Raw genomic sequence first — 26321 nt, forward strand, 5'->3', positions numbered from 1 at the left:
AAAGAACTCACACTTCAATTCTGTTTAAGAACTTACCTGCTTAAATCTCATGGTGGGATCCACCCCTGTTTGTTTCATTGAGTCCATAACAGATTTCATTTCTACGGCTTCTTTTATGAGCTGATGATTTTCCATTTGCTTTGCTTTGAAACTGTCACATTGAAGCTGCTGATGGTTAGATAGAATCTGGGATTTTCCAGAATCGTCTGATTTATTAACAATTCCAATTTTTGGGTTAACTTTACCAGGTTCTGGTGTTAAAGGTGCTTTTGAAACAGTAGCCGTTGGCATGTTTTTCAGCTTCTCCTCTTTCACTAGTTCCTTTGAAGGGTTTTCTATTTTCCTATCACATTCTCTGCTGGTCTGCACTATTTTTTGCTCAGCCATTCTCTGATCTTCATAGTACTTTTCATATTGTTGCCGATAGGCAGGATTTGAAGCAATTAAAGACTTTTGATCCATGTAAAGTCCATATGCATATTGTCCATAATAAAGTGACTGAGCTAGTGCAGGATGTCGTTGCGTGATAACAGACTGATGTTGAGGTGGCAAATTACTGGTATTTACTTCATTCTTTTTGCAATCTGAACTTTCAGTTTTTTCTTTTTTCTCAGTTTCTTCTTCAGTGTCTTTTTTGTTTTTCATTACCTGTGCAGAATTAGAAATGCCAGTCGCAGAATTGTTGATCTGTCCTGAGTGCACATAATTAGGCGAATAGTATGGATCATAACCATGGTAATATGGTGAAAGAGATTCTTTTGCTTGAGATGATTGCTGTATAGGTGTGGAGGGTCCCTTAACAACATTGTCTTTATTACAAACAATTTCAGATGGAGAGCTGGTCTTTGATCTCACACCCTCTGACCTGCTATCAGAACCCCCATCATCAGCAGCGTCCGAAATATCAGAGTATGCTGGGCTGTTTGTTTTGGTAGCAGAACTATCACCTCCATTTTGTGTCAAAACATGCAACGGTGCAATAGGAGATTGTCCATTTATCACAGTGCTGCATTCTATTCTAGAGGCACTTCCAATAGAAGGGCTTGGTGCATTATCCGTAAACGTATAGACCTTATCTGCCTCTGCTTTTATACTTGCCATACGGCTCTCTTGAGTTTCTCCTAATCCGTTGGCAAGTGCTTCACTCTTGCTCAAATGATCTTTTAAAAAATGCCCAGGCGTATCCTTTCCAGATCCTTTTGAATCCTCTACTTTACAAATTTTGGAGTCTGTTTTAGGGCTTACAGCCTCTTTACTTTCTCTCTCCTTTAGTTTTCTTTTTTCCTTTTTCTTTTTGTCCTTGAGGGATGAGAGAGAAGGATTTACAGTGCTTGGCTCTCCCATAATAGTAGGCTTTGGTTGAATAGGCTTTAATGGAGGACTCTTTGGTGTTGCCTGGACAACAGCAGTTGTTAAAGAGGGTAATCCTGGTATTGTCCCTGTATTAGTGTTTGTAAATGCTGAACTGGGGATAGCGATTAATTGAGGAGGTGTAGGGGCTGGGGCTGGGGCTGGGGCTGGGGCTGGTGCAATGGGCCGAGCAGTTTTGAGCTTTGAAAGATTTTTATCAATTTTGCAGTTGTTGGCTTTTTTAGTTTTGTCTTTCTCGCCTACAGTTTTCTTGTCAATAATTCCTTCTGCTTCAAGTTTTGGCATTTCTACTGTTAAGGTACTGTCTAATGTTGAACAATTGTCCAGCGTGGCTGCCATGTTAGAAATCACAGGTAGACTACTTAGTTCAACATTTAAACCTTTCTTTTTTCCAGAATTTTTGCCACTTTTAGGATTTCCAATCTGATTTGGACCATTATTTGCTAATTCTCTTTTGCTCTTTGGTGTGCCTGGGGCACAGTGTGAACTTGGAGATGTGGGTGCTTTTAACTGATCCAAACTTGTGCTTGACTCATTGCATTCAAGTGCCACATTGCTTAGTGCTTCCTCACAGTCAGAAACTTTATCCTCACTGTCCTGCTCAAACTCCAGTTTATTTTCGGGATCTAAGTGTGCATGTGCCTGGTGATACCGTAGTCCATTGATGTGCTTGTACTTTTTGTTGCAATTTGGATGTGGACAGTCTATTAGAATTGGAGAAGAGCAGCCTTGGTCCAAAAAAGAAGTCTCATTTTTTCCTTGTGGGGTTGTTGGAGTGCTTCGAGAATTTGTCCTGATCCTTTTGCCAGATTTATTGTCCTCAGAACTGGAATTCAGGTCTAGCTCCATTGGGGGTTTGCTTTTCCTTTTTCCAGCAGGTGAAGGACTTGTTTTAACATCCTCCATGGCACAATTTGGGGGTGTCCTGCGCCCACTTGTATTAATACTGCCACGCCTTCCTTTGCCGTTAGCTCCTCCTCTGTTTTTATTTTGAAGCCCTCTAGATTCTGTGAAAGTTGACTCAGTCCCAGGAGGTGCCACTGTTGCTGTAGCTGCTGATCTTGATCTTTTTCCTCTGCCACGGCCTCCACGCATTTCAAGGTCACTTGTAGGTGAATCGCAGAATCTGAATAAAAACAGTATTTTAATCATTTGCATTTAATCTCAAAATATGAAACATATCTTAAAAACATATACACAACTAACGCAAATAAAACAAAACAAAAAAATTATGACAAAATTACAATTACTCTTATCTTTATCTTAAATTTAGAAGTTGATCACATTAGCCTTTTTAAAAAAAATAAATAAACGCACCTTGGGGGGGCCCAGTCATGTTTTGTGCAATCCAGCAAGGTTCCTACATATGTTTTGTTTCGCCATGTGACATTCACAACTAAGACACCTACAAATGAAAAGAAAGTTCTATTAAGTTCATATAGTTTGTAATTTTTTAAAGCATGTTCACATATTCCGTTAGATTTCTTTTAATAGCTGTGGTTGGCGTGCTTCCTTTCCTTGGTTTTAGTGGCCTCAAATTGAAACCCACAGGAAATAGTGTATGTGTATGCACAATCAAGATAGAAATGACAGCAGGAAATAGCTTTTGCCATGTCCTGCTGTAAAACACTACCTCTAAATGTTGCTATTATTAAATGTAATTCCTCTCACTTAACAGGCAGCTAGCAAAAGCCGAGTACCAGTTTGTATGGATTAAATCAGAAAATAACCACAAATAATCTATATTGCTTTTAACAGAGAGATGATAAATGACTTTTACTTACAAAGATGTTTAAAGCCACACAGAAACAGAGATAGTGTGACCCTAGCAAAGTCACTTTCTGAACAGAGGCAATTTCAATGTGTATAAAATCAACAACATAAAAATGCAATTTCTCTATAAATATTGCACAACATGATGTAACCCTTTGCCTCTTCAGGATGTGAGTAATGCTATTTTATGATAATAAATGATCCATTTATAGATAGTACATTCAAAGGTAAAAGAAAAGAACTGCTATACTACACACACTTCCCCCAACTTAAACATTTTATTAAGCCATGGTTCATTTCTATGCAAGGCTTCTGTGTCTTAGTATATGTGTGGTGTCAAAAGACATTTCCAACATCTTAAAAGTCTCAAGCAAGTCTGTTATATTTACAGCACAGACATTCGCTGGTATTGCCAGAAGGTTGGTGTGTTTAGAGCTATACATGCAGTAAACCTGATTGGTTTGTTATGAAGCCTAGGATGAAGCACATATGTATAATTAAAATAGCTTAAAAGGAAACATAAAAGAAACAACAAACCCACATTTTTAATGGCTAATAAAATGAAAAACAGGAAAGTCTGCACTAGTACTTAAAGCCTAACCCTTCATGAAAGGGTTTTTTTTTTGTTGATTTTTTTTTTTGCTATTTCCTTCCCCCTTGAAGACTCTAGGATTGTTAGTAACGGCCAACAAAACTTTGGTCAATGCTAGCTGCCAACAACAGCCATGTGATTGCTTGGACAGAGATCTGTATCTTAGGTTTCAACAATAAGAAGAAAAAGACAAATACAAGCAGTTGTTCTAATTATGTTCTATTAACATTAACTAAAAGCACACAGCGACTCAGCAGCTCACTGTTTCAACATTTCACATGTAGCCGATTGGTTTTGAGAAATGTAATTGTGATTTTTAAAAAAACATTAAAAAATGTACATGAAAAAAACACCAATTGAGGAAAATAAATAGAATACACGCTAATTTCATATTTCATGTTATTAAATAACCAAGATCATATTATCAAGTATATATTTTGTGTTTATTGCTTATTGTACTGTATACATGTGTGTAGAAGCGTTTCCTTTTCTCACTACATAATTTATGTGATAGAAGACAGTGGTATAAAAATAAGGTATGTATAAACTGGCACCTAGTGTCCACCATTTGTCTGCTTCCTTCGAAAAGATAGGGAACTCATGGGTCTCTTTTTATACGAACCCCCAACATAATACGTTTCCCCTTACTTCCGGTGCTTATTATTACCTACTCACCACTCATTCATTTTACTTCTTTTTTTTTTTTTTTTTTTTACTGGTAAATTTAGAAAAAAATTGTAACATTCCAGATCCTTATTGCAATATGTAACCTGACAATTTAAATAATTTAACTTGTTTGCAGACTGTGCTTTGCATTACACCGGTCTATTTCAAAATAAAGAATTATATTAAAAAAAAAAAAAGCTTTCATTATACACACATACTACATTTGGCTATGCATTGCAGCTTTTGTAATCCTGTCTATTTTTTGTGGTATATTGCAGGTCAGAAAACCTTCTGATGTCACAATGCTAATCATATTTTTCACGGTGTTGAGTTTACAGTCCTATACCTCCTCAATTTTCACATGGAAACTAAAAATGGAAACCTAGATTAATGAAAACATATGTGCTTGGATTACACCAGAAACCATTACTTTCATCCTTCCTTTTACCACAAGCAGAAAAAAATACACCAGTAAATCTTATGTCCTTGACCAGTAAATCTTATGTCCTTCATCTGGAAGTAAAAGTTACTCTATTGTATTATCCATTTTAACAAGACTGAATAAATATGTCTTGCTTGCAGGGATTTCTAAACATGTTTACTGGGGATTCTACATTGATAACATCAGCAAATTCTTATCTCTTTGAAAAATGACTGTGTGATGAGGGTAAGATTGTCAGGCCTCTATTGGAATTATAAATTCTTGTAACAAAACATACTTCAGGGCATCGTATTAAGTTATACAGCCCTGAAATAAGCATTTTTATAAGCATTCTTAATTAATAATGTGATCTGGCAATCCTAGATATAGAAAAGGGATAAACATGTTTGAGGCCCAAGGGGGGGAGTGTTATCTCTGCAAAATATGAAGATTTTAATGCAGTAATGTCCTGCTCAGAGAGTGATGGTAGGGTGTGGAACTGCACTCTATCCCTTTAAGCAGTATGTAGCTGGGTGCAACTCAGACAGTCTCAGTACCAGAGACCAAAATGCTGAATAACAAAATAGAAAAGTCGAGGCACTCCAAGGTACAAATCAGGCAGTTTTATTGAACCGATGGAGTGGGTTCAATAAAATTGCCTGATTTGTACCTTGGAGTGCCTCGACTTTTCTATTTTGCTGCTCAGAGAGTGAGTGACCTACACAATTAAATAACCAGTATATGCACCCAAAGACCACTTCAACTCAATGAAGTGGTCTGGGTGCCAGGTCCCTCTAGTTTTAACCCTGCAGCTGAAAACATAGCAGTTTCAGATAAACTGCTATGTTTTACTGAGGGTTAATCCAGCCTCTAGTGGCTGTCGCTCTGACAGCCGCTAGAGGCGCTTCCGCGATTCTCACTGTGAAAATCACAGTGAGAAGACACTGGACGTCCATAGGAAAGCATTGAGCAATGCTTTAATATGGGCTGTTTGAATGTGCGCACGGCTCTTGCCGCGCATGCGGATCTTACGTCGGCAGGGGGTGGAGAGTTCCCCAGCACAGAGGGAGCACGGCGCTGGAGAAAGGTAAGTGGCTGAAGGGGTTTTAACCCCTTGAGCCCAGCGGGAGGGGGGCCCTAATGACCCTATAGTGCCAGGAAAACAAGTTCGTTTTCCTGGCACTATAGTGCTCCTTTAATGTCAGATTGCAAAGGAACCTTAAAACTTTAGCAAACAATGCTGGAAATAATATTACTTTGACCGTTAGGCAACAAAGTGATGTGGGTACGTAGGGTGTAAATAGCTATGACTGCAAGAGACTATGTGTTATCTGTGTCATGCAACACCAGTCCAAACAAAGATGACTTATTGTATAATGCATCCTGACTTAGCAAGTCAAACACTGTGTTGTTTGCATTAGCACAGCTTTCCAGAGAGGTGACACTGTTGTAAATTGCATCTGTCCTCAGAGACTTGATAAATAGCAATTTAACACACCAAAAAAAATTAACCCTTTTTCAAATGGAAGATAAATACAAACAGCCAATACTTTATGTAATAGGCGGTCAAGGAAACAAGCACAAAACACAAACATATAAAACCTGATTTCTTGTAGAAAATCCATAATTTTACTGTTTCATAAATACGTTTGATTAACAAATTAAACTTATAGGAAGTAATGAAGGGCCAAGATAAGCTAACTTACACCATAAAGGATATAAAATGAAAGTGATTTATGAAAAGCCAACATGTAACATTTTTAATGGGCCAGTACAGCATGAAATAGGTTTAGTTTTTTTGTAAATGACTGATAATGGAAATTGCACTGTACATTTTGAATCTACAGGGGTTCTGCTTTGTGGAACTAAATGCACAATGAAAGCCAGTTATTGTCTTTTAATCAAAATGTACGAGTAGAGGCGAGGGTCCAGTCATGTTCCCTAAACTTATTTTGGATTCCAACATTTATTTCTCATACTAGTCTAAAAATGACAGAGAATTATGGGTACTAGTTGCAGTAAACAAGATGGTGGGACAGGAATTGCAGGAATGGAAACATCTTAGCATTACAATTCATTCAATGACTCCAAATTCCAACCATTTTATTTTTTTTAAATATGCTTTCATGTTCAAAATAATAGTCTGGTCCATTAGCATGTATCACAGTTTGCCAATTTTCACATTTACTTTCTCACATTCTAATAATAAAATAATGCATAATCTCTTCATCTTTAAAGAAACCATCAGAAACTGGAGAAGAGCCAAAGATGCTATGATCAATAACAAATGCTGTTGTCACATACATCAAATTAACCTCTTTTTTTTTTTTCAGCGCTTTGTGAAACAATAAATCATATCAGCACGATCGAAGCCTGACTGAACCTAAGAAACTGGAAGATTGCTACTCGCTAAAACAGCCACAATGTCAAAATTTGATATGTAACAAATAGTAATAAAAAATAAAATAATAGTCAGTTGAAAAATTGATGTGAAGGAAAAAAAAACATGTAGAGAAAAAAAAAAAATATATATATATAAATATACTATACTATAATGCACATTAATATACATATGCATCACTAGGTTCACAGTCATATTACTTAAGTTTTTCATATAATAACCCGTTTATTGCACTAAAATATACTAAATAATTATTTGAATTTTAAACATTATCTTCTTGATGAAAATGTGAGCGTGTATAACAAACCAATGCATTTCTACTAATCGCTTCAGCTGGTTTATCTATTATACTCATAAATAAATATATGCTTTTTTTTTACCTCTGTTATACTTATTATATCAGTCCAGTTCAATAAATTAACTTGGTGATTAAACAAGGAAGTTCACCGGAACATATGGAACATATGCTCAAAATGTCTTGTATTTTCCAAAAATGAATGTTAAGGTTTAATAGAATATGAAAATATTTTTTCTCCAGTAGGAGCAATATTTATTATTATTTTTTAACATTCTTTATTATTGCATATTTTTCACTGAAGGAAAGAACAAAAAAGAAAGTATACAATGCAGTACAAAAGTCTCAGGCTTCCGTAATTGGGAGCATGTAGACCTTTCGCCAAGACAATTACAGCGTACATGTCACAGGAACAATATTTATTTAACACAGCTTCCCCCATATATTTTTAACCACACACACTCTGTCCCTATCTCATAGAGTCCTAATTTAAATGACCACAGGTTCAGACATATCATTTTAATCTGAAATAAAATCACATTCAAGATAAATATGCTTGAATGCAAACTTGAGGCTGCACCTTAGAACTTTACAAAGGAGTCTTTAAAAACACTTAGCAATTAAAGCAAGGGAAATATGCCAGGTGACCAGAGACAGCATCATAGCTTATTTCATTTTGTTTTTTCAGCCCTATAGCTAAGCCAAATGTTCGAAGAGTCATTTTAACCACATCCTGTAATCAAACCATCTGGAACACAGAGCTAAGATTAGTCACCCTGAACATAGGGCTTTATCTGAACAAATAATGTAGTGCAATGTAGCTCAGGAGATAGGGCAACGGTAACAAAGAAAAGCATAATGAAACACTTTATGCCCTAGTGAACTGCAGCTACTACAATCATAAACCTTTAAAACACATTTATCTGGTGTTAATGCACTATGCACAGATTAAATCACGAAAAGGGCTAGAAATTGCTGGTTTAGATAGGGTGACTCTGTAGGCAGCTAGAGATGGTAGACTTTGACATTTATTCATTGCAATTTGAGTAAAATACATGTGCAGAGCCGTGCCTTGTTTTAATGTGTAAATGACATAATGCAATGGGAAATGCTCAGAAGTGCAATCAATCAATTAATCACAATTTAACAAATGCTCTTACAAAAACTGTGTTAGTCGCCGGTATCAAATGCTAAATAATTTGAGGGCTCCATCAAAATGGGGTCTGGGCAAATTATGACATGGCTCTAGAGTGAGAGGCCCTGTACACAAATGTGGTATACAAATAAATATGAGAAAACTGTGTGCATGCTTATAGGACTGAAGGCAAATATCTAAACAATGGTTTTGCTCATTACTTTGGCATGTAAAATGTTAATTGCTTGACAATTAGATTAGATTGCTAAGATTTCCTGCTTTTATATCCACAGATCTCTCTCTCTCTCTCTCTCTCTCTCTCTCTCAGTCTCTCTCTCTCGTGCATAAAAGACACATTTTGAAAACCTTCTCTGAAAGACGCACACTGAGTAGGCAATGAAAAGCATAACGCAGACTTAGCATTCCCCTGGGTCTTCCTGCTCTTAAACACAAAGAACCTATCACTACCTCAATCACTGTCGCATCCCCCCCCCCCCCCTGCAGCCTTTGTTCTGATGCCTGATGAGCTGTATTGACTTGGGAAAATCATTCAGCTTCTTGGAAAACTAGATTCAAGCTTATTCACTGCCATCTATTTCTTCCTCATGAAAAGACAGTTGGTCAATATTCAGTTGACTGGTCAGCTAAAAGCATCAATCTTGCCATTTTCCATTTTCCCTTTTTTTTTCCACCCTGCTTCCATAGTAACAGTACCTTTTCCATGGATATTGCAAGTAACATGATGTCAGTCTGTGGTCTGAAGGGTGGAGAACAAAAATTCACTATGTTTAATGTCACAAACAAAGAATGCTCGCTGCATTATTGAGATTTCTAAGACCTTCTACCCATCAGAACACAAGGTGTAAACAATATAAATGAAATGCTTAAATATATATCTATATTAGATTCTAATGATTTAATGTTCATTAGATACAAATAGATACAAATATGTTGATAAAAATTCTAATTTGTACAAAAAACGAACTTGAGATATTTTACTGAAACCATTATCTAAAGAAGGGATGCTACAGGATAATATACAAAGCCAATGCTGCAGAATTTTAGAACACATGGTTGAGCTGTTTCCTGCAGAAAAAGGAAAAAATAAAAAGTCACTATTTCCTCCTGGGTCTGGGTCCCTCAAGTCAGTTAAGCAAGCAATATATTGCAGAGCTATCAGCTTATCTGTCAGCATAGCTTCCTGTATTTTGCATTAATTACAGGATTCTCACTGCTAGATTCTTTTCTCTATCCCACAGCACCCTCCCTGTAACTAGATCAGAGCACAAAAATAAAAAAAAGAAGAAGAATAACGATGAACGAGAAAAAAGAAGAAAAGGCAAATAGAATATAAAGCAATCCAACTGATATTTTCTTGTATGAAAATCCACCTAGAGACCGAGAGAAAGGAAAAACAAATGACAAATTATCTTCTGCTAGTCAACATAATACAGATTATTTGTAAGCACATTAGATAATTGTGCAATGTACAACTGCCTAGATTAATATGTCCCTTAACTTTGTGTAATTGCTAATAAACAGTCTGTGTTATTGTAAACAGCTCAATAAGTGTGCTGCACAGCAACTGCTCTTTAGCAATTTGGCCCAAGAGAACCCTAGGGCTCTTGTCTAGTACGGTTTAGTTGTCAGTTCAATCACAATATGTTTTCCTATCTATGGTAAAATTTTAATGTATACATCACTGAGAGCTATGAAGGCTACTGTCTGAAATGGGCAAAGGAAGAATTTTCCCATGATACTCCCCTCAGTTAAGGCCCCCAAGCTAAAGCACAGGAATAACACTCGAAAACCAGTATGAGGAATGTTGGGTTGAAATAATTAAGTACAAGTTTAGAGAGTTAACCCATGTTTCTGGCTGTAAGCTGGTTCGATGTCTACGATGCCTCAAGCATTGAAAATAATGAAAAAAAAAAAACCCGTAAGAAAAAAAAAAGAGAAAGGTGTCGAAAGCTTCTCTGTGGGCAGCAGTTTCACAAAGGAAGGACAGACCGTAACTACATGGTTCTTCTTTGAATTGCCTTTATTGTTAAGTGTCTTAAAAATAAGGCTATTGGCTAGGGGTTGGGATGAAAAAAACCTAATGGGTGTGAAGCACCTTAGGAGACTTACTCATAGGTCAGTAATGGATAAGGAGATGAGGATTGTATTTACGTAAACGTGTGAATTCCAGAACCCTGTAGAGACAGGTATGACTTGAGTAGGTTATAAAAACACAGCATGTAGACAAACGCTAAGAGGTACTTCCAAATTGTTGTCACTTTCAATACTGAATTATAGTAAGTGCAAAAGTACAGTGTTTGTGCTTTTCATCTAACAATGTAATGATGTGTTATTTAAAATGGACGCTGCTCACTGGAGATGCCTCCTTCTCCCCTACTGCTATCCCTTCATTTACACATCATTTTTTACATATACATAATAAAATGCAGTCAATAAAATACAAAAATAAAGGAAAGAAACACAAAATAAGATACTCCTATCTTGTTTTCAAAAATAACATATGCAAAACTGATCAAATTGCTTTTAAAACACGTTGATGTTTTCTCATCATTATATGTAAGCATTTAAATGACCATACATGACCTTCTGAGTCTTTCAGACATCTTAATGGAACGTAGAACATTCGTTTCATGCCAGAGACCCAAAGTAAAAAAAAAAAAAAGAGCAGCCCGTGGGAGGTAATTTCGCAGAACTGATCAGTAGAGCATTGAATTTATTTCATAAAAACTAGGTGGTGGAAAAAAAACCAAAAAAAAAAACGGAATGATTGTTGAACACATTAAAAAAACAAAATGAGCCTAGGAAAAAAAATCTAGAACAGATGTAAACCTATGAGATCCAGCAAGTAGCGCTTCTCTGAAAGTTAATGAATCTCTGCATATGCCCACTAATAGATTCTAGATTTCCAGTGTGAAAGGAAAAAAAACAGAATGTGAATACTTTACAGTATTGTGCAAATGACTCATTATGTGTGTGTGTGTGTGAAAAAAAAGAAAGGCTTTTGCAGTTCAATGTGAAGAAGATGTTGCAAAAGCAGCAAATACTCTGTGCTACAGTCAAAGCTGTTATCTATTCATGCTGTGCTGAGAGTGAGGAAAACAGTCTCATAAATTATGATGTTTTAGTTAAAGTCAAAGCATTTATTTGCTTTTGTGCCAGCTCTGGGTCCTTTTCATCTTTTGCTACCAGGCCCTGGAGAACACATTCCTAAACCGCTGCTGGCAGCCAGCTGAGTCCTCAGTAAATCACACAGATTGCTAATAAGCAATTCTTTAAAGGGCCAAAATTGCTTTTACTAGACGTGATCTCTCTCCATTATGTCTTTAGATACAGTTTCAGAGAAACAAAAACAGACTGATAGGGATACAAATTATTCACATCTTTCCCCTATACATGCATACAGTATATTCATGTACACTAATGTTTAATGCATTATCTTAGTAAACAACTTGTGATAAAAAAGATAACGTGAAAGAATTGGTCTTATGTTGGTAAAATTCTCATTCACATGCACTGTAGATGCCAATTTACATCATAACCACTTCACTACCAAGTAGTGGCATAGTGTGGGGGTGGGCAGAGGGTGCAAAATTTATAGAGGCTCAAATAAAAAATAAAATAAAATAAAAAAAGTAGTAATAATAAATAAAAAGTGTGCCCTCCCCCTCACACAGAAAATCTCCCACTGTTCGAACATACTACACAGTTTTTCAAAATGTTATAGTATCTTTCTTGTTAATTACAGCCATACTGTCCTCTTATCAGTGAATTACATACTTAATAGCGTGATTACCAGCATACAGTGTACTTTATCTTGCAATATTTTACACAGGGATTTAAATGTTAGGATAAAAGCACAAATTGAATTGTTCTCACATATGGTATGCGTGACAAAATTAGATATATACTCAAATACCTTGCTTATAGGTATTTGCAAGAACCCTTAAGCATAACTCGCAGTGCCATTTTCTGAAAATAGCAACAGAATGTAAAAATAATGTCTGCATAATGACCACATACAGTGCATACAGTTAAATCATATCTTAAAAAAAAAAAAAGATATTTAAAACTGCAATATCATTCTTAGCTTTAGATTAACATTCCTGAGATTGACTAACAGTGAAATGGTAGCTCTTCCTTCAACTCTGCCTGTAGAAATGACATGACCCATTGAAATTAACTTTACTGTTTGTAAGCGGAGGCAGCTTACATTGTGAGCAAACTTGCAGGCATTATATCAGTAACTAGTGTCCTCTGGCAGAGAAATTTGTTCCTCTACAGGCTGGGAATCATTCTTGTAAATAAGGGTGAGTAAGGGTTTATGGACTAAATTTCATACTGCAAATTACATATAATAAAAATTGTTTAAACTCGATTTCAATAGTGAAGGGGTTAAAAATGTTTACATAAGCAAATACTAAAATAAAATCCATCAGAGTAATCAAACCAAAATAAACTAAATCATATTATACACTGTAATCCCTATGCTATAGAATGAAAATCTCTAGTGAGTCATATAGCTTCATCGGATAAATATAATGGATTTCAAGTGCTGTGTGGTCCAATATTATTTGTCAAAAGTGTACCTAAAAGCCGGACTTAAGTAAGTGAATTGTGTTTTCAATTGCAATACAGTGTGCCATATTCCACATGTGCACACACACAAAAAAACATTTTCTTCAAATTTATATTCAAGAGACATATTTGTCCTAGTTTTTTTCTCCGACGCAAATACATGCCTATGGTTTTAAACATGTATTTATCTCTTATGATAGTTCAGAAGATAAACCTTTGTTATTTTTCTTTTTCATGTTTCATTAAGATTCATGGATCTTGCTGGAGGTCTTGCTGCCCCTGACAGAAAACAATGTAAGGAAAAAAACCATAAAATGCACAGCTGGCTTCAGTAAGGGATAATGCAACCCACTGATATTCCATTGTATTTTCTACAAGGGGAGCAAGAACTGCAACTCTCCATGACGTAGGGAGCAGCAAGAGAGTACACATTTTATCTGCAAGTGCTAATGTTATAAAATAATAAAATACGCTAAAACAAAAACCCTATTAGGAAAATAATAGAATAGCATGAGCTTTTATTTAAGGAGTAGAGAAAATATATAACTCGCTATTTGAATGCAACACAGACGAAACAAACTGAATGTTTCTGCATTTCAAAATGGACCTGTCGCCTAAAAGAAATTTCCATCAATCAATGGAGCATAAACACCATCTATATGCACTGTAACATGTTTAAACAGTCCAGCAGAATATCCAATATTTTGAATAACAAATTTGCACTCACATACTTGTCATTTCTGCTTAGATCCTAACATTTCCAAGCATGCATTTTACTTTTACCTAATAGGTTGCCCATTTGAAAAAGATTTTAATCGGTAAAAAAGGGTTAGATATATGCATTTTACCTATTTTTTCAATAATAGTTTTCTGACAAGTAATTTAAAATCAGTTATTAAAATATTATCCATGAACAGATTTATAATGTCCATCCTTTTACCATAGCTTTGAGCAGGGATGGACAAACGTTAGGATATTGTTTATTGGTAGACGGGTTACCATGATCTAACATCATATCAGCACCTTGTCCCAGACCCTTATAGATGCTGGAGTAGGGGCTGTATCATTTATGAAATATATAGCAGTCTCTTAGAATAAATGACACAACATCTACCACAGCGTATTCGAATCGCAATCAAACATATGGCCAACCCAGGCTTAGAAGATTGCTATTGTATACATTAAATCAATTAAAGTCTTCACATACTTATTCCTGTATCTTGCCCCCAATTGATTTAAATAATTACTCAAATCAGGAGCTCAAATCAAGAGACACTCATGTCAACTCCTATTTTACCACATGTTCGGAAGCTCTGATAGTTTTACTGAATATTCTGAATTTTACAGCTCATATCCATTTAATTTAATCAATATACCCTGCAGTGAACTCTCCATCGAAAAAAGGAAAAGCATGTATTTCTGTAACCTACTGTAGCAGTTTTGCAGTTTACTGCTGTAATATTGGCTCTGAGGTCAGTATCTTTATGTTTAAGAACCCTTAACTGCGAAGAGCTGAAGTGAAATGTTCTGCAATGCCTAATTGGCTAGATAGCAGTTAAAGTTCTCTTTACTCTGGCATTGTCCCCGTTCCCCTTAAACATGCTACTGTTGTACCCGTCTTAAAAAAGCAATGTTTTGACCTATCTTCCCTTTCCAACTACCGTCTCATATCCTTTCCCCCATTCTCCTCAAAACTTCTGGAACGACTTGTCTTTACCCGTCTGGCACGCTTTCTCAATTCCAACTCTCTCCTGAACACTCTTCAATCTTGCTTCTGCCCCTTCATTCTACTGAGGCCGCTCTGATTAAAGTAACTAACGATCTAATTGTGGCTAAACGCAAAGGTCACCACTCCATCCTATTTCTTCTAGACCTTTCTGCTGCCTTTGACACTGTTGATCATGTCCTCCTTCTTCAAGCTCTTCACTCCCTCGGCCTCTGTGACAATGTCCTCCAGTGGTTCATTCAGTGTCTCTTTTTCTAATGACACCTACTCCCTGGTCCTGTCTCGGTTAGAGACCCCCAAGGCTCTGTTCTTTGTCCCATTTTGTTTTCTCTTTAAACTGCCACTTTTGGAAAATGTACCAATTCTTTTGAATTCTGCTAGCACATGTATGCCGATGACACCCAGATATAGCTCTCCTCCCTGATCTCACTCTCTCTCTCCTAGAACATCACTGGTTGCCTTTCTTCCATCTCTAATTGGTGCTTCTTATTTTTACTCATTATAATAATGATCTTCCTCTTTTGTTCTCCCTGCAAGATGATTACACCCTATCTTTCCTTGCAAGCTCGCAGTTTTGCTGTTATCTCTCATTCTCGTCTCACATTTGCCCCTCACCTCCACTCTGTTGACAAATCCTGCCAATTCCATCTTAAAAGCATTGCCTGTGTCGACCCATCTATTACACAAGATACTGCTAAAGAACTTATTCATGCTCTAGTGACCCTCTCCTGGTTGGTCTCCCCAGAAACCATACAGCCTCGTTACAGTCCTTAATGAATGCTGCTGCCAGGCTTTCTCTCTTCTGTCGCTCCTCTCACACCTTGACCCTCCGCTATTTACATTGGTTTCTTCTATTCTATAGGAGTCAATTCTAAATACAAAACCCTTATCTAAAACAGTTCTAGCCTCATCTTTTCACTCTGCCGGTAACCTTCTCCTGCCTGCTGTTGATACCCCTATTGCTAAACTCACACTTGCAGGACTTCTTGAGGGCGTATCCATTCCTTTGGAGTAGTTTGCCTCACCCATCAGACTCTCCCCTAGTCTAAATCATTTAAGAAGTTCCCTTAAAACCCATTTCACAAATCTGTCTCTTGCTCTCTCTTAATGGATCATATTCCACTCTCATCTTCCAGTTAAGCTACTGTGCCACCTTGTTGATTGGTTGCTATCCCCTACTCTGCCCTTCCTATTGTATTTTTTATACCCCACCTCCTCTAGACTGTACTCTCATCTGAGCAGGTTTTCATCAACCTATTGTTCCTGTAACATTTTGTATTTGTTTCATTTATTGTTAAATTTCCCCCTTTTTTAAATGGTAAAGCACTGTGGATTAAGTTGGCTCTATATAAATGGCAATAATAATAGCATCCCAAGTTTTTTCAACAATTTACTGTCTGGTTCTATCACATAATGAAAGAGAACAAAACTTAAAAAAAATATATATATATATATCCAATAAATTGTTTGTTCTAACAGATCCTGACAAATGCTATTTTGTCCATGATTGCTTCACATAATCCCCTGAAGGCAGCACCACTAGCAATATTCATTTACACTATTTCTTTATGTTATGATTTGTTATAAATCCTTGGCCCTTAAGCAAGAAATTCCCATTCTCTCTCCTGCCATCAGCATACACCCATTAACAAATGTTTGTAGCTTTTATTTATTACTGTAATGACTTAAAAGTAGATAGCACATTCTATACTTAAAATTACTCATGACAGATTACATGGGATAAAAAAGTAAGGTTAAATGGTTTAACAGCTGTGTGCAAATTTTCTTTATGGTCTTCTGTGATTTAATTCCTCCAGCAAGCAGCTGGGCTGCCCTGTTGAAACTGAATATCACGTAGGCGAGAAATAAGACTTACTACCCTCTTAAAATGCAAATATGTATATAGAAATATATATTTGATAGATAGATAGATACTATGTACCGAAAATTATTTTCCAAACCAAGAATTTGACTATTTTAAGTTATCTCACCCCTTAATATGCATTTGATGTACTAGTCTTATCTTTTAATCCGTTTGGTGCCTGAGAGGCATTTGTCCTCTGCCTTTGTAATTTTGTGTTTATTACTTTTTAATTTAAAGTGTTAAACAAAAGAAAATAAATCATTAAGTAGAACAAGTATTTCAATGGCTCACTTAAAGAATTCTTAGAAAATAAGACTAATGGTGTGTGATAACATGTCTATTCCCCCATCAAATAAAAAGACAACCACTCTGATAGTCAACACAACCAATTTGGGCTTACTGAATACCATTTCATTTTACGAATAAAATGGTCTGAAAATAAAATATGCATTTATATTTAGCGGGAATAACTTAAGTATAATAAATACTTACATTTTCCTCATTGCATTTATTTATTATGGTATTCAACATACTCTAGCATGCAAAATTGCAATTAATTAAGCTGGCTGCGCATTTTGTGTGTATACATTTTTTTATCAGGTTTCCATTTATAACAGTGTAGCATTGAAAAGTAATGTAGTAATGAATAATAATTAGTTTGCTGTTAATTAAATAAATCCTGTTTGCTATATCTCCACCCCCTACTGTCTCTCACATCCAAAAGATAGCATCAAGATACCCAGCAAAACGTGACCCAAAGGTCAGTCTCAAAGTATGTGTACAATGGCTTCATACACAATTCAAGGGAAATTGATTGTACATGCTTAGCTTCTGTTCTGTTATATTTTTATGCTTGACTTCCCTTTACCTGTATGGCTTCATTATTATTATTATTATTATTATTATTATTATTATTATCATTAGATATCTATGAGCTCTGATTATTCCATTGGTTTCAAATGGACACAAGGGATTAACTGAAATATCTCAGTAATTGTCTGGTTTAATTTTACTTCAGAGGAGGTAAATCAAGCTTAGAAAACAAATATATGCAAAAGCAAAATTTGGAGGTGTTTTTATTCATAATATTTAATATTTAAATGTTACAATGCATAAAACATTATAAAATCCACTTTGAGTCTAAAGTGTGCCTTCATTGACTTTTAAACGTCTAAATACATTATATATTAGGTTGCAATCACAAGTCACTATGCAACTATTTTCTTAAAAGGCCAATATATAATAAAGTGGTCACTGAGTGTATAGATAAGAAGGAAGATTTGGGGTAAATCATTAACCTTATGCAAGAGTTTTCACAATTATTAACTTGCCCTTACAACTATCAGTATGATTCAGCAATGCTATCCTCTATACTCCGGTAACCTTTGCTAATTATACAGTTTTCTAGTAGTTTTGAAATATCTTTTCTTTTATACATTAGCAGATATTAAGTAAAAGAAAAAAAAAAGAGAAAAGAGTTCAGAAACAAAATAGCGACACTTTTTAATATATCAACAATTACAAGCAGGTAAGCTCTTACTATAAGTGAATAAATTAATAAATGGATGGATGGACAGGTATTCAAAAGGAAAGCAGGCAGACTGGCAGACATCGATAATCACTGTAGATAATAAGTGCATCTATACCAGCATGAAAGGTAACATCTCCACTTTATAAAAAAAAAAAAAAAACATTTTTTTTTTTTTGGCAAACCCAATTTGTATTTTCACCAGTTCTGATAGTAACATTATTATTTTATTGGTATACATACATGTAATTATTATTATTTATAAATAATTGGTAATTTTACATTTGCTCTGATGTATTCCATGTTTCCTTCACTTTAAATCACTACCTATAATGTCCTCCTACCAAAGATAATGGCTTTTCTCAACAGATAATCTGTAACCATGAGTGTCACATAAAATCCTCTGGTGGTGGGGGGTAGACGGATGACAAGGCATTATCACTCTGCTCTTGGGATTGCAGTGTAGACGCCAATCAATCAAACCCTTTTACGTTTTTTACAACCTTTCCCAATTAGGCCTAACTCAAACGGCAGGGTTTCTATTTACATTATTCCCTCTGTATTGGATGAAAGTAAGAAAGTTCAAGGTTCAATACCAAAAAAAGGGCCTTTGTAATCTGCATTCACTTACTGGCAATGCCTTCCTTGAAACTATATGTTTTCTATGAATTAACTGATGTGAAAATGTTGCCTTTTCACAGCCTATGAACTATTAATTCATTTTTTAGTTTTTGTATATCTCACTCAACTGACCATTTGTTTAAATTTCTTTCCAAAATGGTATACAATTGTCAGAGTTATATTAATATTTTGTCTTAAAGCTTACAGATCCTTTAAAAAGACAATGGCCACCTGTTGTTACTCTATGACTAATAATTTACTTGTATGTTTCATACACCAATTGTTCAGTTCTACAGAACACGTGTGCGCTTTATAAACAAATAATGTAACGAAACCATTCCTAATTCTAAAGAAATACTACTGACTATGTATTCAGAGCTAAACTGCAAATGTGCTTCCCAAAGAGAAAATAAACAACACAGCGAATCACCCAAGGCTTAGAACACTGAGTACTGTAGAAAAGAAAATGATAGATAAATTACTCACTTTTACAAGCACTATATACTTTATTCCAGAGCCATTAGGCAGTCATGGGCTGAATTACTATTACTGTTGGCTGTTTTCAAAATGGTGATCTTTAACCTTGAATAGAAGCTACCACCTGCCCTGTTATTGTTTTTTTTTGTTTTTACCTATGTCATGTAATATAATGACAAATATTCTATTGTATTTCAAATGTGATAATAAATATTATATATTTAGTATTTACTCTTGGAGTAGCGTTATCTATGTAAGCAGGTTTTCAATTGATATCTCCCCACTCCCCATATTGATTTCTATTTACTTCAAGATCACACTACTCGTGAAGAGGTAATGGATCTGTTCTATGTGTCATGAATAAGCATGCTATGTTTAAATTGCTTTTTATTCTCAATCTTTGGTGGCATAATGGCAATAGACTCCATTCTACTAGCAATATTAAATATATAAAAAGCATTCATTTCATGTGGAGGGGAAAAGAGGTCTTTTGAGGAAAAGCCAAAATCAGTCTTGCAAACAATCAATCCAAATCAATAATGCTACTATTATCACCAAGCAACCTGCCACGGCCATAAATTGATAAAATGTACATATTATAAAAACTATTCCCTTATCACAAACATTGTTTGTATTAAACTGTGATCCATATAATCTCATCTATTTCAAAGAAATACCCGAGCCTAGCAATTACTCTGTCTCCCCTTCAACAATTTAGCTTTTTGCTGAAAAAATTTTTTTGCTTCCAGAATTAGCTGTAGCTCAAAAGGGGATTTCAATCTGGAAGGCTCAGAGAGCAACAAAGTCTCCTTTTACCAATTTTCTTTTCAGCTGCCATTCAGCAAGTGATTTGATTGTGAACAAAAAAAGAAATAAATCTAACTTATGACAGATATGTTCTGAAAAAAGCACTTAAATTATTAACACAAAATTAAATTGACTTTGTACTGAGATATACAGAGAATTCCATTTTATAAATCTCCTAATGTAGTGTATGCATTATGTTACTCAAAGGGTTGTTTAAAGTGCGATATGCAAAACCCTACTTTCTCTCTCAAACAGTTGAAACCCTTTAGATGGAAAAATTGTGAAGGTTTGTTGGTGGTTGAGGAAGTGTGTGTTTGCATCTACAAACAAATACTGCATGCTGCTGGGTGATACTATGGTATTAATCTGGTCTCACATAGCCGTCTACTGTTGGCACCATGAGGGAGGGGGTGATATTCATGTAAATGTATTCATTGTAACATATACATTTATTGACAATTTCACTGGAAATTATAAATAGCTAAAATATATTCAGCTGACTGGGTCCATGTTATTCACATGTTTTTTGGAAATGCCTTTAACACGAACAGCACATAGGGAATAAATAAAATGTATCAGTTCTCCATACTAGTGACAGAAAACAACATATTCCTACTGATAAGATAGAGATAGATAAGACATATGAGGGAGATGAATGGACAGACATGCAGATAGGACTGGATATAATTGCTACTGATATACAGAACTTACATGGTCAGAGTACTCTCAGTCCAGATCTAGCCCAAACGTAACCCATGTAGCAGTTATAGGTTCAGCTCATATTGGTTGCAATTCTTTCTGATGTGGCTTCTGTTTGAAAGGTCTCCACCAAAAACCAGAGATTAAATTATAATTTTGGTTAGATTGACCCAAGTATGTAAAAGAATAGTCCAAGACAGTTAGACTAACCCTGCCATTTAAGGAAATAGTTCAGTAGGTGGCATCTTAAGTCTTTGTATTCCAGCTTAGGTTAGTGAGACACCCAAAAGTGTATTGAGATTTATCACCATTGAAGACCTGAAAGTGACAATTTAAGATCAGCCTTATATTGTGATTCATTTCCCTTGAAGACCAGAGAGTGACACTATTGGTGCTCTAGAGAGCCTTACCCATATCACTCCCTAATTATTGTTTGCTTTATTTATATGTTTATTTCTCTAGTTAAAATAAACAACCACCTGATATATAAAGTCACCCAGTATTGTAATTTCTAAAGGGTGTGCATCTGATCTACTGATCATTTTTTGTTTGTAGGTGACCCATAAAGTATAATAATATCAAGGTAAGCAAAACAACAGTCTGAATTCGACCTGCAACAAATGGTCCAATTCACTTTGCGGTACATGATGTAAAATCCACAAAATACATTTTATAATAGGATTGGCTTAGTGCTTACATTTCTAGATGAATGCATTAAGAGGTGAATTTAAGAACCATATCCTTCTTTATTTAATCAACTGAGGATTAGCACAGCTACAAGCACATGTCACATGGATAAATTGATTCTCTATAAAGCAAACAAGAAAAAACATGTAATACCTTTAATATATTGGATGGATGACGCTTTCCAGAACAAACATGTATCTTTTTTTAGATTGACATTATGCTCTTGAGCCATTCATGTTTCTCGAATGACATTGCACATGCAGAAGCATTACAACACATTTATCCCATCTAAAACATACATCTTAACAATATTCTTGAAACATAAACAAATATCAATATTAAAAATTGTAAAAATTCAAGTACAGCATACATCACACCTTCTTTAGAATTACTATTTTTTTTAGAAATAACGTTTCTTCATGAAAATATGTCCACATATACAAGAAGAAAGCAACAGGATGTGCAAAACAGCTCACTGAGCTGAAAAAAAAATCAGTATCATTTGTTGTGTAAGCCTGTGGCTAAGACGTTAAGCAAATGACTGTAGAAAAGCTAAAATGACAGCCATCACTGCCTTGCAGGGATCATAAACAATCATGTGGACCATTGAAACTTTGACAGCACATTTGTTTAACTACCATATGTATGGGCTGGGCCCTGCTGAGGTGTATTCTGCTTTGTCAAACATGATGATGATGTTGAAGAGCAGGGATGTCAACCTTGGCAGTGATTGGCTGTAAATATGGAAAATTTTATCATTTATCATTAATCCATATTTACTCACAATCTATGAAGAGTGCCTGGGTGGGGGTGCAGTATCAGAAATGTTAGATAAAAAAAATATAGACAAGCAATCAGAAACCCTGTTCAGCCACGCAATACATTTTAAAGGAAAAACAATCGTACAAACTGCACCTCTGCATGAATAAATTAATGAATTAATGAATACGTGAAAGTGATTTTTACAGATGTATGCTTGGTTGTATGTAAACATGTGAAGTTAGAATTAAGGCTGTTCACACCTCAGATTGTAAATTTGAATACTGGCTAACTGAATAAAGTTATTTTATTTGAACAAAAAAGCAGGATGCATATTTTAAGGTACGTGGCCAGTAACAGGGGTAAAAACAGCAGCAATCTAGGAGAATGTCGGAATCTGTGGCTGGAAATATTAATCAAGCTGACTCATATGCCGTTGTCACATAAAAGGCTTTATACTCTTAAAAGAATAATGGTTTACTCTCCTTACTGAATAGCAATTTTGCCAAATACTTCAATGGATGAATTGCTATTTAATAAGCAGAGTAAATCTTACTTTAAGAAAATCCAGGCCCTATTGTTCTAATAATTAAGAAATATGTTAGATTTAATTCCAATGTGAACACCAGCAGAAACTCTCTGTACTTTTCATCTACATAGGTTCTAAATCACAGATAACAACATAGTGTTGTACTAGGAAGTACAGGTTAAGCATTTTCTTTATTACTTTATCAGACACAATGGTAATTATTTTATAGACTTCGGGAAGGATGTAAGGTGGAGATAGCTCTGCAGGGAATGTGTGATCCCAAAACCCAAAATACAAATCTAGCCTCCGCAACAAGTACACATACATATGTTGGAGCCACAAACAGCTCAATACACTAAACAGTAGACTGGAAGTTTATGGCTTTTTGCAAATAAGTAAAATCTTTATAAATTAGATTAATTTGCATTCTAGTAATTTGGTTAGTACAATGCATAGGCAAACTCTTTTGAACTTTAACCCCTTAAGGACCAAACTTCTGGAATAAAAGGGAATCATGACATGTCACACATGTCATGTGTCCTTAAGGGGTTTTAAACAATAAACCTTGTGACAAGATGAAAAAACAACAACGTGAGGCCACTGAAAAATAGTTTTTTCATGGTATACAAACAATGATAGAAGGATAGTACTTACAAACTTGTGATCATCATTGTAAGGAAGGAAATGAAAAGAAAAGAAAAATGTGGGGAGGGAATATAGGAAGGGGAAGAAACCAAGGGAAGCATGTTCAGGGTACCCCAAGAGAATTTAAAGAACACATTTTTTTAATTTTTTTATTTTAAACACAACAGAACAAAACCAAATATGAGTCATGGAAAGAAATACAGCTCTGTGCCTTGTGTTTACTTCTCATTGTAATGTCTTTCAACCATTTAAAAAATATACTAAAATGACTAAAAAAGAAGTAATAATACAAATACAATCAAATATGCCATGCAACAGAAGACAAGCTTTTTTTTTTCTTTTTTTTTTTTTTACTTATTTTGGTACAATGCAGATATTAAAAAATAAAAGTATATATTTGAATATCTCAAGTAGGGATTTAGGTTTTGTGAGAAGAACATGGCTAGAATTCAATGTTGCCATTTATGTGTTTATGCATAATTTTAAGCATAGATCCCCTTTGTACCCAAGGAATAAACAAAAACTGTTAATGCTCAGCATGGGTTTGGGGACACAGCCAACAATCCCACTTACAGACAGCTGCTGTGACCTTGTGGGTGTGATCAGTGTGATGTTTGTTTCTAGCATTGTATGTGTGAAGCTGGAAGGGGTCCGCATGCTAGCCTATCTAAGACAGTACTTACATGGGGTTGAATGGAAAAGTGCTTTCAGTCAGTCACTTTAAAACAAATCACAAAGATAAATACTTTTTTAACAGACTCTGCCAACTTCACAACATGGAACCCAGCAGATACAGTGCACAGTCTGAAGCTAAGGCAAAGTAAATGAGAGCCACTTAAACTTCATATATTACACTTGCAATCACTTATAGACAGTAACCTTTTTTAAAAAGTCAATGTATTGTACAGCACGGCAGAGAATATTGCCAGTTCACAAAATCATTCAATGTGTTGTCTCTGGTAAGAGAAGCCCCAATTGGCAATTCCCACCAAGTCACACAAAAAAACAAAAAACCTCATTCATTGTTACTAAATACCTCTTCAATAGTTTTTGATAGTTTTTGAGCTAAAATAAAAACAAGCAAAAAGAACACTCCTAGAAAATGTGTGTATAGTGAAACCATGGTCTGCTCTACTTATAAAACAATGCGTGTGATTCTTAAGGTAGTGTGAAAAGTGACAATGTAAGATTAGGTGCTATTGATATGTGCCAAGATCTAAGCTACTAGAAATAGTTTGCATTGTTTGTGTTCTTTTCCCAGACTTTACATTAGTGATAATTAGGTATGGGTAAAATCTTTGGTCCAGGAGGAGTGTATAACCCTCAGGGCTGTGTCACAGCAGTATGCTTGCTTCTACTCTAAACAAATGTTGAACAAGTCTCAATTGTCAATTTTCTCATCTCTCCTTTTAATTAAAATAAATGCTCCTCTACTTGCTGGTCACAGTTATGTCAATTGTGCCTCCCCCCCAAATAGATTAAGGGATTACAAGCAACCAGAACTGCTAAGAATGTGTTGTCCTTGTTCCAGCAGTTATTGTTGCTGTATATCAAGGAGGAACATAGTGCTCAAAATAATTGCAAATTGTAATAGCTAAACCACTCGATGGACGCTTAATAGTGTCTTCAAAGAGCCAAAAACAACTGATCTCAGAGCTGGACAAGCCTCTGTGAAAGAAACACATGGCTAAGTATATTTCCAGGATATGCAGTAAACTTGTGTATAATACAGTTTCCTCTCATTCTTACAGGAAAAGTTTATTACCAATTACAATTTGTCAGTTTGTTGATGTAATCTTCAACGCCTTGCAAGGAAGTGACATGGCAGTTTGCTTAGTTCACACTGTGCAAAGCAGCAGCCTGACTGACAGCCACTGATTACAATCACAAACTCGAAACGGAAAAATATCAGCTCTGCATTTTTTTCCCTTTCTTGAAATTAAAAACACTTTTGCAGAAAACTATTGGTGGAATATATTTGTTTTACCATATGAGCAATTGCTTTTTGGCAAGTAACACAGCATATTTCATTGTTTTAATTAGTACAATAATATCAATGTATTTGTCCAGAAAAGTACATTTAGTTTTGGTTAGTTTTCAAGTATGTTTTGGATTGAAATACATCACAAGATACCATGTTCAAATTCTAAACTGTTTGAAAAGGTGATCACAGCCACTGAAATTTATACATATTATTAAAACATGGATGGTTAAAAGACCTGCAGATTATGTATTTAAAACACATATGGGGGCGGGGCCAAACTGCTGAGCTGGATGGTCGCAAGTGAGACCAGCTCCTGCTACCTAAGATCAGATAAGCCTTAACAAACATGATCCCAGACATAAAACCGACCGGCAATGGTGGCCCTCAGCGGGCAGAGGGCTCTGGATCCAGGGTGAGGCTGGCTCAAAGGGCTTCAGTCCCCTGGAGGAAGATTCCTCACTGAGAATATTGAAGCCTACTCGGGCGGTGAGTGGAGCGGACGGCCGCTGCCCCGCTATCCCGCTAATCAGCACTCAACCATGTGTCACACCCGCGGCGAACATACAACACAGTTAAACACATTTTAAATGTGTTTCAAAACACATTAAAAAACACATTTAAAACACAGTGCAATTAATACAAAACACATATTGTGATGAAGAAAGCAATTAGTAGAATAGTTGTTAGGGCAGTTTTTGATGTTCGAGCAAAAGATTGTTTCCACCAAAAAACTGCCAACAAAGAA

At 35.5% G+C, this 26321-nt stretch overlaps 1 protein-coding gene across 6 annotated transcripts in view; it reads right to left on the bottom strand.

Annotated features, from left to right (window-relative positions):
- Window positions 1-26321, bottom strand: part of ZNF608 (zinc finger protein 608) — a 71066-nt gene that overhangs the window by 5264 nt on the left and 39481 nt on the right. For all 6 annotated transcript variants that reach the window (XM_063454139.1, XM_063454138.1, XM_063454142.1 and 3 more), the window contains exons 4-5: window positions 2689-2776; window positions 37-2497 (exon numbers count right to left, since the gene is read on the bottom strand). In XM_063454139.1, coding sequence (XP_063310209.1) covers window positions 37-2497; window positions 2689-2776 — 2549 coding nt within the window. The remainder of the gene's footprint in view (window positions 1-36; window positions 2498-2688; window positions 2777-26321) is intronic.

Source organism: Pelobates fuscus, chromosome 5 (genome assembly GCF_036172605.1).
Source record: "Pelobates fuscus isolate aPelFus1 chromosome 5, aPelFus1.pri, whole genome shotgun sequence".
Lineage (NCBI taxonomy): Eukaryota > Metazoa > Chordata > Amphibia > Anura > Pelobatidae > Pelobates > Pelobates fuscus.